Raw genomic sequence first — 14682 nt, 5'->3', positions numbered from 1 at the left:
GCCGCTCCCTCCGTGACGTGAGTCCTTCCGCCGCCGGGAAGGGGCGGAGTCCCGCCTCTCGCCGCCGCCGCCGCCTTCCTTGGCCCGAGCGAGTCAGGCGGGGCGCAGCCATGGCCAAGCACACGGTCTCCTCCGCGCGCTTCCGCCGGGTGGACGTGGACGAGTACGACGAGAACAAGTTCGTGGACGAGGAGGACGGCGGCGACGGGCAGGTGGGCCCCGACGAGGGCGAGGTGGACTCGTGCCTGAGGCAATATCCTGAGGGAAACCAACGAGTCGCGGGGATCGGGGGGGGTCTCTCTCCCCTCCCATGGAGGGCGGGCGGGCGGGCGGGCTGAGGAGGTGCCTGCCCCCCCCCCGCAGCGAGGGGCCCTTGGGCGCCGGGACAGGCGCTGCGCCCCCTCCCCCCCGCCATCTCCGGTCCAGCTGGAAGGGACCTCGGGGGTCATCTAGCCCAACCCCCAGCAGTGCTGGGATCTTGTCGCCCAAGCCCCGGCCCAGAGGAGCAGGGTCGCCCTGCCTGCCTGCCTGCCTGCCTGCCTGCCTGCCGAGGCCCTTGGCGTCTCCATCTTCCATCGCTTCCGCAGAGGAGGAGGAGGAGGAGGTGGGTGGGGGCGGGGCGGAGAGGAAGGATGACAGGAGCCCGGAACGGGGGCTGTGCCCCCCACACCCCAGTATGGATGCCGTGTTGGGGGGAGGGGGCTTCTGCTACACCCGCCGCCGGTGCCTGCTCGATGGGAGCAGATCCTCCCTCGTCCCTCGTCCCGTCTGCTCCCTTTCAGAGAATTGTAAAGGGGCCCCCAGGGGTCATGAACTCCCTGCAATGCAGGAGTCTCAGCTGAAGCGTCCAGGGCAGATGGCCGTCCAAGCTCTGCTTAAAACCCTCCATGGAAGGAGATTCCACCACCACCTGATTGAATCCTCCACTGTTGAACAGCTCTTACTGTTCAGGTTAGGCTGAGAGACAATCTTGCTTGTTGGAAGAAAACCTTACTGTTTTCCGTGGGGCTTTCTCTTGTGTAACAGCACACAAGACTGCATCTTGGTTTTTAATCATGTGTGTTTACTTGGAAGTAAGGCCCACAGTTATGGGCTGGTTGTATTTTTCACCCACATTTCACACAGATGCTTTGTAGGCGGGGTATAAAGGGAACCTAGCTGACGTTTGAACTTTTAACATTTCAGACCCATTCTGTACAACTGCAAACAATTAAGATATCTGTATATGCTTTAATCTGACAAAGGAGCATTGAGAGACCATTTTAAACCACACTGGCTCTGAGCATGAAGGCATCTCAATGTAGCCATTGTTTCAGCAGACTGTAATGTTGAGGTTCACAGTCATGCTGTCCTGTAGTTCATGCTATTCCCCACATTTCTATGGAAGAAAAAAGAACTGTGGTGTAAAACAGAGAGTGATTTATGCAAGAACAAGTCAGTAAAGGCACTAACAGCTTTGGTTGAACATATATTTTAACTTTCCTCCACCTTTAATACACAAAGCTTTATCTTGCTTTCCTGCTGAACACACACACACACACACACACACACACACAGACACACGACTCTGCTCCTCCTTCAGGGTTCATTGCTCTTTTTTTCCACAGGTCAAAAGTTAGGTCTGGAACTTTTTCTTGATTGACACTCTATAATCATTTAATCACTTCGTGGATTTTTTTAATTCAAAAGTGTGTGAAAGAGTTTCATGGTTGACAGCATTGTTGAAAACACACCTCTTCAATAATGTTAAAATTACTTGGTCTGTTTTCCAAGCTGTGAATTCATGTGTCTGCATAGCATAGTTGAATCTCATTTTTTAACATTCTCAAAAATACCCCATATCATGATACTGTAGTGTAGTACAATTTAATATTGAAAAATGAGATTGTTAATCAGCTAAAAATGTTTAGCCATATTCAGTGGGTCTACTTGTAAGAATTGCATTAGTCTGTGGATAGCTTTAGTAAGAGATAAGTGTTCATGGGGCAGATGTTCTATTTTCATTAGAACTTATTTTGTAATAAGCTTCAGGCATATCTGAAAAGGAAAAAATAACTTAATATAGTATAATCTGAATGGCTTAACATGGTAGCAGCTTTGCACATCTACTTTTATAAGTGTCTTTTCTCACTGTTTGCCTGCACAGTCTAAAGCATGCACTTGACAGTGTTACATGAAATTGAAGAACATGGGAGGAGGAGTCTGCAAAGCATTACAGCCTTCTAACTTCCTCCTGTCAGACTAAAACAGTAGAGGAAGTACATGAATTCAGTAGGGTCTTTCCTTTTATGGAAACAGTTGCATCTAGTCAGTGATAGTGCAACTGGTATTCAGTTCCATTTTGTAATCTTAAGTACACTCACGAGAACACAGTACAACTTATTTCTGGGTGAATTTTCATAGGATCAGGAAATTAGTGATTTGTCTCATTTATAGAAGAAACAGTTTCTAAGAATTACACTGTTTAAATGGGTTCCAGGAAGTAATCAAGAAAGGAAAACACCCCCCCCCCCCATTTCCAAAACCAAATTGGGTCTAATTAAAGTACTGTTCTGCATTGTCAACAGGCTGGCTGGTTTTTTTTATATCTCTTGAGATGTGTTAATTTTTCTTTGTTTATTAGATATAGCATTCTCTAATCAACCACTAAGATTTTTCAATCTGCTTGAGGCTTCTCTAAGCTCTGTGCTATGTAGTGGGAAAGAGTAAGGTTTGAGTCAGAAAGTCCTCTCTTCAAATTCAACTTCAGCCATTTGTGAAGTGTCGTTATACAAACCAGTCAGCTTTAGTGATTCTCTCTTCACCCCCAGCTGCATAAGATACTACATAAGATACTGAAAAACCTTACGGGGCTATTTTAAGGTTCCTGTGAATGTATCTGAAGCATTTTGAACTCTTGAAATGTGTTCTATAACTATTACTAGTTTTTGAACCCTCAAAGCTTGGCACAATTGTCTTTTCCTTAACTGCTGTTTACGGGGAACATGATGGCTGCATTACAGGCAGCTCTGAAAAATCCTCCAATCAACACCAAGAGTCAAGCCGTAAAGGTGAGGTAACAGGAGAATTATGGTATAATAGTGATTGAAGACTGCTCTTCTTTTTCAGAATATTTTAACCCCATCTAAAAACACTGCTGAATTGCTGCATCACTGCTGTAACTCTCAAAACTTAGTGGACGTGTTTAAGTGTTATTGCATTGGTGACTTCAGGATTGGATAACTGCAATTAATGTAGAATGCTGCACAGCGCAGTTGCTGTCAAAGAAGACTCTGTTGTCATACAACACCTCTATTCAGATATCTGCACTGGTTGCTGATTTGTTATTGGGCTGAGTTCAGGGTATTAGTATTGGAGTAGAAAGCCCTTAATGGCTTGAGACGAGCCTTACCCCACTGGTGCTCACTTGACTGCTTTGATCTGTGCACCTGGCACTGTTACAGGTGCCACATAATACTCTTTCTGCAATTGTAGAAATCGATATTTTAGTATAGCAGTACTTATACTTTGGAACTGTCTGTCTATTGACATCAGGCCGTGTATTGTGTCTTAATTGATTGCTTTCAGATCATCCTATTTTTTTCAGTCCTGAACAAGCTGACGAAGCAAAACGAATGAAGCCCTAGTCTGCATTCAGTGGTTCAAACATTGTGCAGATGGCTATAATGTTTAAAGTTCTTTTTAGAAGACAAAAGAGAAAATTAATTATAAAAGTAGAAATCCATTGTGTTCCTGTTGCTTTTTAAGTAAGGCATGGGAGACAGTTCTGCAATGATAAATATATATTTGTTTACATTTTTAATCCTACTTCTATTTAATTCAAAACAATGTTTAGCATTCTATGAACAAGCAAGCCTTGGGCTCATCAGCGCTCCATCTCCAGTGCAGCTGTGTGGAGGAGATTGAAAGCTTTTGCTTGCAGTTTTAACTATCTGTAGTTTGTTGTTATGTCCAAAGTGTGGTTACTCTAATCTAGGTTTAGGGTGGGGAAAAACAACACCAAACAATGGATTTGGAAGTTGTATTGTTTCCCTAAACTTTAGTTAAATTCAACCATGGTTTCAGATTTGGACATAACAATAAACTGTGGTTCATTGAAAAATACAGAGAAAGTGTCTGATTACATAACTGTGCTGGACTTTGGGTGCACAGTAGTTTAGTGTTATGTCCAAACCAGGTCACTCTAATAAGAACTTGCTGAACTGTTTTTGCCAAAGCAAGACAAAAGCATAAAGTGAGAAATGCAACTTAGACCCTGCAGAATGATCTGGGTCTGGTGTACCAATGAAGGGAACTGGGTAGGAAATGGCATAGAACAGGAGTGTCCAACTGGTCAGTCGTGATCTACCAGTCGATCACGGGGTGCCCCAGTCAATCCTGGTCGATCGTAGGACCCCCCCCCCCAAAAAAAAAAGCTCAACAACTTTGGCTAATTGGCTAATGTTCTCCCCTAAAAAGCTCAACAACATTGGCTCATCCTCCCTGCAAAAAAGCTTAACTACTTTGATGCTAGTTTTTTATAGTGGGAGTAGATCACAGTCTCTTGGAAGTTGGACACCCCGGGCATAGAACATTTATTTGAGTTTGCCTCTTTTGAAAATTGCTATCTGTAGCCTAGTTAATCTTTTGCCATTTCAGATAAAACAGAAGTATTCATAAGGTCTTATTAATTCTATATTAGAACTAATTTATTTATGCAACTCAGTTGCAGACACAGTCATAATAGTCATGTAAGTCTAGTAGCTTAGTACTTGTTGAATTTTCATAGTAATTAGAACCTTTCTTAATAGTATAAACTGCAGTGGTCAAACCAAGTGCATGTTTGCTCAGAAGAAAATCAGCTGAGTTCAGTTGGACATGCTTCCAAGTAAGCGAGCACAGGATTGCAGTGTTCATGGTTCTTTTTCTGTTTGTCTTTTTCAATTTTTCTCTAGGATCGTGCAGAAAGTCTTGTCCTGAAGGTTCTCATCTCTTTCAAAGCCAATGATATTGAAAAGGCAGTACAGTCTTTGGATAAGAGTGGAGTTGATCTCTTAATGAAATACATCTACAAGGGCTTTGAGAGCCCATCTGACAACAGCAGTGCTGTTTTACTACAGTGGCATGAAAAGGTATGATGGCTTGGAATCATTCCTTTCTTGGGGTCTCTGAGTTGTGTGCTATTTTTTCTCCCTTCTCAATAAAGCATAGGCAAGAAGGGAGGAAAAGGTAACAGAGCCACATGCATCCCAAAGAATATAGCATACCTGAAAGAGTTATTTAGATAGACTAAAAAAACTGGAACTTTATTTTAGAAAAGAAGTGTCAGGTGAATTGGGGAACACAGCAGAAGTAAAATGATGAACAGGCTGGAAATACTAGAATTAACCCAATGGAATGAGCATACACATATTTTAATATTAGCAAACAATTCATTTTCCAAACTTACTACACAATTTAACTCACTGAATAATGTTGTTTTTTTTCTAAAAAAAACTTGACTGTTTTGTCTTTGGCAATGAGGGAGAGATTAATCATGAAAGATAGGAATTGCCTGTGACAATCCTGTTGCTTAAGGCATGCATCCTTTTACCTTAATTACTTAACTGCTGGAAACCAACAGAACCAAATATATTTCCTTAGAGTTTATTCTCATTTCCATATTTATCACTTGATGATCACAAGATCTAGGGATGACTTGTGTGTGAATGTAAGCCCTTGTACAGATGGAGAGAAACATCCAGCTGCATGATGGGACTTCTTCCATCCCTGCTAGAGCTCTCTACACTCCTCCAAATCTGCTCTGGAAGGTTTCCCAGTTTTTTGGAGTAGTCATTGGGGGTGCATTAGGAGTTGCAGGGGAAAGGGGGAATCTGTTCTGCTGGAGGACAGCACCATTGGATTTTCCCCAGAGCTTCCACATCTCCTGATGCTTCATTATTTATTATTTATTCAACTTATACACTGCCCTGTAGACAGAGATCTCGGTGGTTCACAACAAGATGGCAACATATAAAACCAAACCAAAAGCATCTCAGACTTGAAAAGTTTGCCGTGGCGTTGGTTGACACATTCAGCTATCAGTCATCAGTACTTGAGTAATGAAATGAAATGAAGTGAGGTGTATGCATATTTAAAAAGCTGAGGGTGGTATTTAGCTAAGCCTTGCTTGGAGTAGACCCACTGAAATTGGTGGATCTGCTCTGAGTAAAACTTCATTGAATACTAAATACATTGTACTTTTTCATGAGTTGCTAGACACCTAATAGAAACACTACTTTTATGCTTCTGTGGACCATAGTAATGATTTGGATTGGAGTAACGTTCCTCGGAGAAAAATAAGGCACCCACCTATGACATCCTCAGTAAAGCAAAATAAATATTTCTGTTCACTTACTGAGTATGATTGTGTGCCATAGAAATAATGCCTGTTGTCATCAAAATTTGTAATTGCCCAGTGAACTGAGATAATTTAATATACATTAAAATGAGTTTTAGTTGAGGAAATATATGTGAACATGATTCTGTGAATGGTTTGTATCTTAATTCAAGCTAGTGTGTTTATGGAGTGTACTCCCCTTGTCTTTTTTGTGTTCCCAGTTCAATAAACTGATGTTTCTGATTTCTTGTGCCTCTTTGAGATAGCCATATAAAACATGCTAGTAGATGTCTGCTTAGTTAGAGTTGTCTTCAGTGAGTGCTTTAACTTCCTCTTCCTTGTTGTCTGTTTTCAGGCTCTTGCTGCTGGAGGTGTAGGATCCATTGTCCGTGTCTTAACTGCCAGGAAAACCGTTTAAGTCCAGCAAAAATTGCCCCTTCTGCCATGGGTGTGGGAAATGCTCATACAAAGACCAAAACAACCAAATGCCATCACCGCCCTGTGGGTAGCATCTCTCTTTCTTTCAGCTTGCCTTCTTGCTTTTTCATATCTGTGGCATAATATGCATATCAGACTTCTTTTGTGAAATGTTGGATAATTATATAAGTGCAATTTTATTTCTAAAATGAGTATCTGGTACTCGCAAAGCATTTCAGTGACACATGTACAAGTGTTTGCATAGGATGATTTAAAAAAATCACGACAATGTACAACCTTCCTTCCCCATTTTTGGCCAGAAAGTCTGAGCAGATGGTGGGGATTGAGGTCAGTTTTAAATTCTTTAGCTGGTTGGGCAGCATTCCATGTAAACTGCGTTGATATGGGACAGCTTACAAATAACAAACTGGACTAGTCAATGTCTAACCTTACAGCAATCGGCAAGGATCTGTCGAGTCAAGTTGCTCATTGCTTGGTTTTCCTAAGTGTCCCACACTTTTTACATGAAGAATCCACAAGCGGAGAATGTCATTGTTTCTGTGATAATCCATCAAGCAAAGGGAACAGGGAAAACATTTTGGAACTCTGCATAATAGCAGCTGCCTCTGAATAACCTAACAAATGTACACTGAAGTAAGGGCAGAATTACACATTGCACTTGACGTGGGACTTCTGCCAAAAATAAGGTCTTCATGTCAAGTTTCCTTCTCCCCATAACTTTTAGAGTCTCTTGACACATGCCCTGATGTCATGTGTTTCCCTGTCTTCATCACATCATTGCCTACTGTTGGAATGAAAATTTGGCATAAGTTCAGGACATGGGAAAAGTATCCTATACTGCAGCGGTCCGGGGGGGGGGGGGGACAAAACATGAGAGTGCCTATTTTGGTGTTAGCCTCATATCAAATCTAATGTATAGTTTTATTCTAAGTTGCAAGCGTTTCTTGATCAGTGTTCAACTAGTGGGACCTATAAAATCTTAACCTCTATTCCTAATATGGTTATGTTCCATGTATTAAGGGAGAAAGTACTGACCAATAAAAAAGTGCTTAAAAAAAAAAAGACTTTCTAGGAGATCATTTGCATTCCAGACCTGGAAACAGCTTGAATATGAATGACATAGGAGGAAAGTTGACCAATGTGTTTAGTTTATACTTAATGCCAGTTTTGTATCACAAAACTGGAAAGGAATTATAAAATGCTGCTCATTTTTATACCTGCTTTTTTTGTAAAATGAGAAATCGAAAATAAAATGGTCACTGCTAAATATTTTAATATTCAAGTGTAATTTTGTTGTCTGTTGTTAATCCACATTTAGATGGGAGGTGATAATAAATGAGCATCTAAGAATAAAGTTGTTTATCAACTCCAAAAACAATCACTATATAAATGCTTTTAAAGAAGTACAGTTGCTGAGCAATCCTGTCATCAAGCCTTAGGCTACAATCCTATGCACGCTTAACTGGAAGTCAGCCACACTGAACACAGTGGGACTTCCTTCCATATAAAAATGCATAGGGCCACCTTAATGTCTTAAGTAGGACCTCTAGAATGTCACTTATCTTAAAGCTTTTCTAGGACTTTAATTTATTCATCTACAGTTTTAAAAAAGTTTTTCCTAGTCCTCTGTGCTGCAAAAAAAGAAAATCTCTTAGTAAATGAGATTTTAAAAAGCATATAGAAGATCAGAAGTAGCTCCCCAAAGAACATCTTAAGAATTCACCATTCCATTTCCAGTAGGAGCACCTCCAGGAGTGAAGTCAAAACAGCTGCATTAGCAGCACTGAAGTGCCCTCCCTGGGATGCCAGCCTGGGCCATGTGTCTGGAGGTTGTGGGCTGCCCAGATGACAAGAGTCATCTTGTCTCAGCCTCACTAATGTGTTCCAAGGGAAGCAGAGCAATACGTTTGGCACCAACTTGGCTGCGGAAGTTGCCGGAAGGAGACGTACAAGGCGCCATCTAACCATCTTTGGGACTCCATTCCAGATTTGTGTAGAGTTTGCTCCTTAGTCTTTTCTTTTCCCAAAGATATTCCGCAAAGCAGAAGAGGTTTAGGGTCAGTGTTTTCCTTCTAGATGGGCTACCTTCCCACGTTGACAAGCCCCATCTGCCCCTCACTTTCCTCTACAGCACCTGCAGAAACCACCTTCATGACCATTGGACCCACTATTGGACTTGCCAGTTTAATCCACTGGAGCCTGTCTTCTCACACAGGTGAAGTCCCTAAACCCCAAAGGTTTGAAATCCATCAGCTACCCTCACCTTGTTTAACCAGCTAGTTGAAGTGGTTTCTGGGGTGTGGCTGTTGTTGCATGCTTACAACTTGGGAGGTGAGAACTGAGTGCAAAGGTAGACAAACTACTCCAAAGGAGCACAACAAGTCCTGCACCAGAGGTAGTATCCTTCCCCTAACACCCCATACATCCCAAAGTGACTACTAACTTAGTTGCGTTTTTAAAGGATTGACAACTGTATAGATCCATCAGTGACATTCGCCAAGACAGCTAAATGAAACTTCCATGTTCAGATACGGTGTCCCTCTGATGTCCTCTGGCTCTGTCTGATCAGCTGCTGTTGGAAATAGAACTCTGGTTTAGATTTACTATGGTCTGAACCAGCCAACACAACCTGGGTAAGGTGATTGAGAGAGCAGTTGCTGAACAGTTTGGCGGATTTCTTGATGAAACATCGGCTTTGGATCCATTCCAGTCCAGTTTTTCCTCTGGTCATGGGACCGAGATGGCTCTGGTCACCCTAACAGATGACTTCCATAGGCAGCTGGATTGAGGCAGGTTGGGGCTGTTGATTCTTTTAGATCTGTCAGCAGCCTTCAACATGGTTGACCACAAACTTCTAGACCACTGCCTTGCCAACGTGGGGATTCGGGGCGCAGTCCTTCAATGGCTGCGCTTGTTCCTCTCTGGTCCGGGGACAGAGGGTGGTAATGGGGGAGGGGAGTTGTCGTACTACTCCTTGGTGTGTGGCGTACCGCAGGGCGCAATTCTCTCCCCGATGCTTTTTAACATCTATATGCGCCCCCTCACCCAGCTTGTCCAGAATTTTGGTTTGGGCTGTCATCAGTATGCTGATGACACCCAGCTTTATCTGTTGATGGATGGCCACCCTGACTCGGCCCCTGACACACTGTTCAGATGTTTGGAAGCCGTGGCTGGATGGCTATTTGGGAGCCGGTTCAAGTTAAATCCTTCCAAGACAGGGGTCCTTTGGCTGGGTCGGGACAATATGGGGTTGGGGGGGGGGCAACTCCCATCCCTTGCAGGGGCGCAACTAGTGCCAGCACCTTCCGTCAAGAGTTTGGGTGTAATATTCAACGCCTCCCTTTCTATGGAGGTGCAGGTTACAGCTATAACAAAGGCAGCATTTTTTCAACCCCGCCAAACTAAGCAGTTGGTCCTTTACTTCTCTCGCCCGGACTTCGCCACTGTGATCCATGCGACAGTCACCTCCAGGCTTGATTATTGTAACTTGCTCTACGTGGGGCTGCCCTTGAAACTGACTCAGAAACTCCCGCAGGTGCAGAATGCTGCGGCAAGACTCCTTACGGGGTCTTCACCGCGAGATCACATTCACCCAGTGCTATACCAGCTGCACTGGCGCCCAGTGGAGTACAGGATTAAGGTGCTGGTTTTAACCTTTAAAGTCCTATACGGCATAGGACCCTCGTACCTATGGGACCGCCTCTCCTGGGATGTCCCTTATGGTCTGCAAATAACAACACCCTGAAGATTCCGGGCCCCAGGGAGATTAGACTGGCCTTGACCAGAGCCAGGGCTAATTTTGGGGCCGTAGCTCCAGCCTGGTGGAACGCTCTCTCACAAGAGACTAGGGCTCTGCGAGATTTGACATCCTTCCGCAGGGCCTACAAGACGGAGCTGTTCCGCCAGGCCTTTGGTCAGGGTTCAGTCTGACTCATTTTCTCTTTGTATAAGAACAAGCACAAAGGAGGTTTCCCAGCCCACTCACAGGTCCTTATAATATCAGTGGAAACAGTTGGTCCTGGTGAGAATTAACCGCTTTCAATTTTAACCTGAGGATTGTCATTTGTCTAGTTTTAACTTTAATTTTAATTTATTTGAATTAATTTTGGGATGCATTTTAATCAATTGCTTGCTTGTTTTTATGCATATTGTATTATTTATATTATGTTAGCTGCTCTGAGCCCGGCTCCAGCCGTGGAGGGTGGGGTACAAATAAATAATAATAATAATAACAATAATAATAATAATAATAATAATTATTTTACATTGTGCCCAACTAGATATATTTTGGGCATTCTTGTGTTTCTAGATCTTTGTGATTTTTATTCTGAAGTAACTTGAATAAAAAAAAGTAATACTCTGGATAAGCCTTGTAGCATAACACATTGGATAAAAAAATACTCTTGTATTTGCAATGTTGCTTTTTAAAAACTTTTCCTCCTCAGTTTTGAGAAGTAACATAGTAGGAAAACAAGGTCCTCCTAAATGTCTGAGACTATGACATTGGAAAGATGACTTGGAAGCCAATATAAAATGATATATGCAAGATGAATAGAATACATCATTTGCTTTTATTGTAAAATAATACCAAGGAGCTCTGGCAAAGGTAGATGTTCATACGCACAAGACTTTGCTTCTGTTCAAGTTGCCTGAAGATTCTACTTTGCTTTTGGTATCCAAGGAAAGTTACAACCACACAATCACCCCTTGCACAAGGTTGCTATAGCAATCTTGGAGAAGCCAGATTGTGACTCATTAAGAATGCTTGCAGGACTCCCTGCTTGTGATGAGAGAATGAAATATTAGTCATTGCATCTCTTCCAACCTCTGCTTCCATTTTTGAACAGAAATCAAATCAAGGATGCACCCACAATGAAAAGATTTATGAAGATTTATTCAGCTTGTGAATAAAACAATGCTGCTCTAAGGATGGGTGAATCTGAATTTTGATTCCTCTCAGATTCTCATTTTTCTAATCATTATTATTATTTACCAGCCCTTCACTCTAAAGCTCCAGGATGGGTCACAACATTTAGAAACACAATATTAAAACAGTTTGACATAACTTGTAGTCACAGAAATAAGGTGGGTCCTAAAAATATACGTGCATCTCAGCTGTCAAAAGCCAGGGTAAAGTGATGCATCTCCAGCATTCACCGGAAAGTACAGTAAAGGTGCCAGATGCACCTCTGTGGGGAGGGCACCCCACAACTTGGGGTTGAATGCCCTCTCTTAGACCACCAGCACCATTTTCTTGAATGCCCTCTCTTAGACCACCAGCAACTGAGCTTCTGAGGGCAGAGGAACTACCAGGAGCCCCCTTCCTTCACTTCTCCACATTTCTGCATCAGTTGGTGCTTGGTTGTTTTTTTTAACGTTATGTTCACTAACATATGCATTTCTATGCACAATTTACCCTCGTATATTCATTTCTGTACGCATTACTGGAGAACCGCAGAGCAAAATTTGGAGAAATGTGAATTTCAAAGGACGTTTGTACATAGTTCATGTACTACAGGGATAAGCAATTTGAAGCTCTGCAAATATTACTGAACTACAACTCCTGTTGTTAAAACTTGTATACTGTTCTTCAACTGAAGATCCCTGAACAGTTCACAACAGAAAAATACAAAATGAGAATACAAAATACATAATAAAACCAAAACAAACCAATATCCCTGCTCCCACAAACACATTTAAAAAGCCATAGAATGTTAACTAGCCAAACTTCCGGTTGAATAGAAACATTTTCGCCTGGCACCTAAAGATACGTAATGGAAGGCACCCAGCAAGCCTCCTTTAGGAGAGCATTCCACAATGGGAGACACTGCAGAAAAGGTCCTTTCCCCATGTTGCCACCCTCTGGACCTCTTCTGGAGGATACACATGGAGTAGGGCCTCAGATGATGATCACAGGGTCTCGGCTGGTTCACATGGGAAGAGGTAGTCCTCGAGGTGCAGTGGAACCTTGGGTTACGTACCATCCTCCTTACGAACGCTTCAGGTAAGGAGCTCCCTTAAGTAGATGCTCCTGGTTGCAAACTTTGCTGTGGGATGCGAGGGGAAGTCGCGTGGCGGCAGCGGGAGGTCCCATTAGCGAAAGCTCACATAATGTTAAGAACGGTTTCCGGTTACAAATGGGCCTACGGAACGAATTAAGTTTGTAACCGGAGGTACCAGTGTATTGTGGTCCTAATCTATTTATGTCTTTATAGGCCCATCAGCCCCAGCCAGCGTGGCCAGTGATCAGGGAAGATGGGGATTGCAGTCCAGAAAAAGTGGAGGGCACCACATTGTCTACTTCTGGTGTCTTGTTTCAGCAAATGCAAATAATAAGTTTGGCCTTAAATGTGAATTGTATCAAATTTCTGTCCTATCCCTAGTTAGAGAACAGTATGGTCAGGAAAATGACTTGTAATTAAATGTTAGAACAGAACAGTTAGATTAAGGAGTGTGGAGATGCAATGTAAAACTTAAAGAAATGAAGGAGGAACTGTGAAATGAGATTTAGTGGGCTTCTAAGAAAAACAGTTAAAACAATTTCCTGTATTAGGAATAGGAATTGAAACTGCTTACAGAATAAATTCCATATTTGCAGTCTATAAATAAAACCAAACCTCTGCTGTGATGTATTTATTAACTTTATTAGTTCACGAGTTAAGAAAGCTATTCAAAATAAAATATGACCTATTTGAATACTGCTGGTAACGAAGTTCCAGTTCTCTTAGACTTGCACCAGGAGATGTCAAAAAAGAAGAAAAGCTTGAGATTTTAAACAATTTGTCTATAACAAAAAAAGGAATGTATTGCTACTGGGATACCACTTTTAAATTAAATGTTTGGGTGGGTGGGAATAGGTAATTGTCGTCAGCTGATTCCACCAAGCAACTTCTTGAAATTAAAAAGGACACACTGTCTCATTCTTCAGGAGGAGTTAAGTGGCATTTATCTTGGTGAGTGGGAAATCACCAAATATATTTGTTTAACCCTAAAGCTGAAAGCTTTCTACAGTGGTACCTTAGGTTACATACGCTTCAGGTTACATACGCTTCAGATTACAGACTCTGCTAACCCAGAAATAGTACCTCGGGTTAAGAACTTTGCTTCAGGATGAAAACAGAAATTGTGCTCCGGCGGCGCGGCGGCAGTGGGAGGCCCCATTAGCTAAAGTGGTGCTTCAGGTTAAGAAGAGTTTCAGGTTAAGAACGGACCTCCGGAACGAATTAAGTACTTAACCCGAGGTACCACTGTATTTCTATTTTCTATTTTATTCTATTTCTTAAGAAATGAATAAATGAATAAACTGCTGTTGCTGGAAACCTCAAGCGGTGGTTTCCCAAGGGCATCTGACTGGCCCTCGGATGAGTCCCTCATCTAAGAACAGGACGAGGAACTAGACCCACCGTTGGTCTGATCCAGCAGGCTCTTCTAATGTAAAATCATATATTTAAATGTAGAAGGATTGAATCGTCCTATTAAAAGAAAGAAATCAGCACAATTGTTGAAAAAAAGGACAAAAGCGAGCCTAACTTTACTTCAAGAAACACATCTAGACAACCTGACAGCCTTCTCCTCCCAAATGATAAATCGTACTATGTGGGCAGGAAAATCCAGTATCTCCTAAACCTATTGCAGTTTTAAGCAGAAGTCAGGAAACTTGTTTTGGAGAAAGTAACATTATTCAACTATGCATAAGTATCTCTTCATCTTTTCCCCAGCAAGGCTGAACTGAAATGATGGGGTGCATCACTCATAAATGGCTGTGATTGAATCTTTTTTTTTTTTTAATAAATATTTATTAAGGTTTTTAAATATAAATGCACACATAATAAACGATCTTACTTCTATTACAACAATTTCATCACTTCTTTGGACTCCCTCACGTC

At 42.2% G+C, this 14682-nt stretch overlaps 1 protein-coding gene and 1 long non-coding RNA gene across 3 annotated transcripts; one reads left to right on the top strand and one right to left on the bottom strand.

Moving 5' to 3' along the window:
• Positions 1–7: 7 nt before the first annotated feature.
• On the top strand, positions 8–8065 carry ARPC5 (actin related protein 2/3 complex subunit 5). 2 transcript variants are annotated; one of them, XM_081867396.1, is made up of 4 exons: positions 30–253; positions 2978–3050; positions 4935–5111; positions 6714–8065. In XM_081867396.1, the coding sequence occupies exons 1-4, from the start codon at positions 111–113 to the stop codon at positions 6774–6776; spliced, it is 456 nt and encodes a 151-aa protein (XP_081723522.1). In that variant the 5' UTR covers positions 30–110; the 3' UTR covers positions 6777–8065. The 2 variants fall into 2 exon arrangements, with proteins under 2 accessions (XP_081723523.1, XP_081723522.1); XM_081867397.1 differs by lacking the exon at positions 2978–3050 and having other exon boundaries at positions 8–212.
• LOC309344769 lies at positions 7972–12008 on the bottom strand. The gene is made up of 2 exons (XR_014157876.1): positions 11198–12008; positions 7972–8376 (listed from the first exon to the last, which is right to left on the bottom strand). It is a non-coding gene; the product is annotated as an uncharacterized lncRNA (long non-coding RNA).
• Between the last annotated feature and the right edge of the window lie 2674 nt (positions 12009–14682).

This window comes from Podarcis erhardii (genome assembly GCF_964252035.2).
Source record: "Podarcis erhardii genome assembly, chromosome: 6".
Taxonomy (NCBI): Eukaryota; Metazoa; Chordata; class Lepidosauria; order Squamata; family Lacertidae; genus Podarcis; species Podarcis erhardii.
This window is presented reverse-complemented; position numbering and strand designations above follow the sequence as displayed.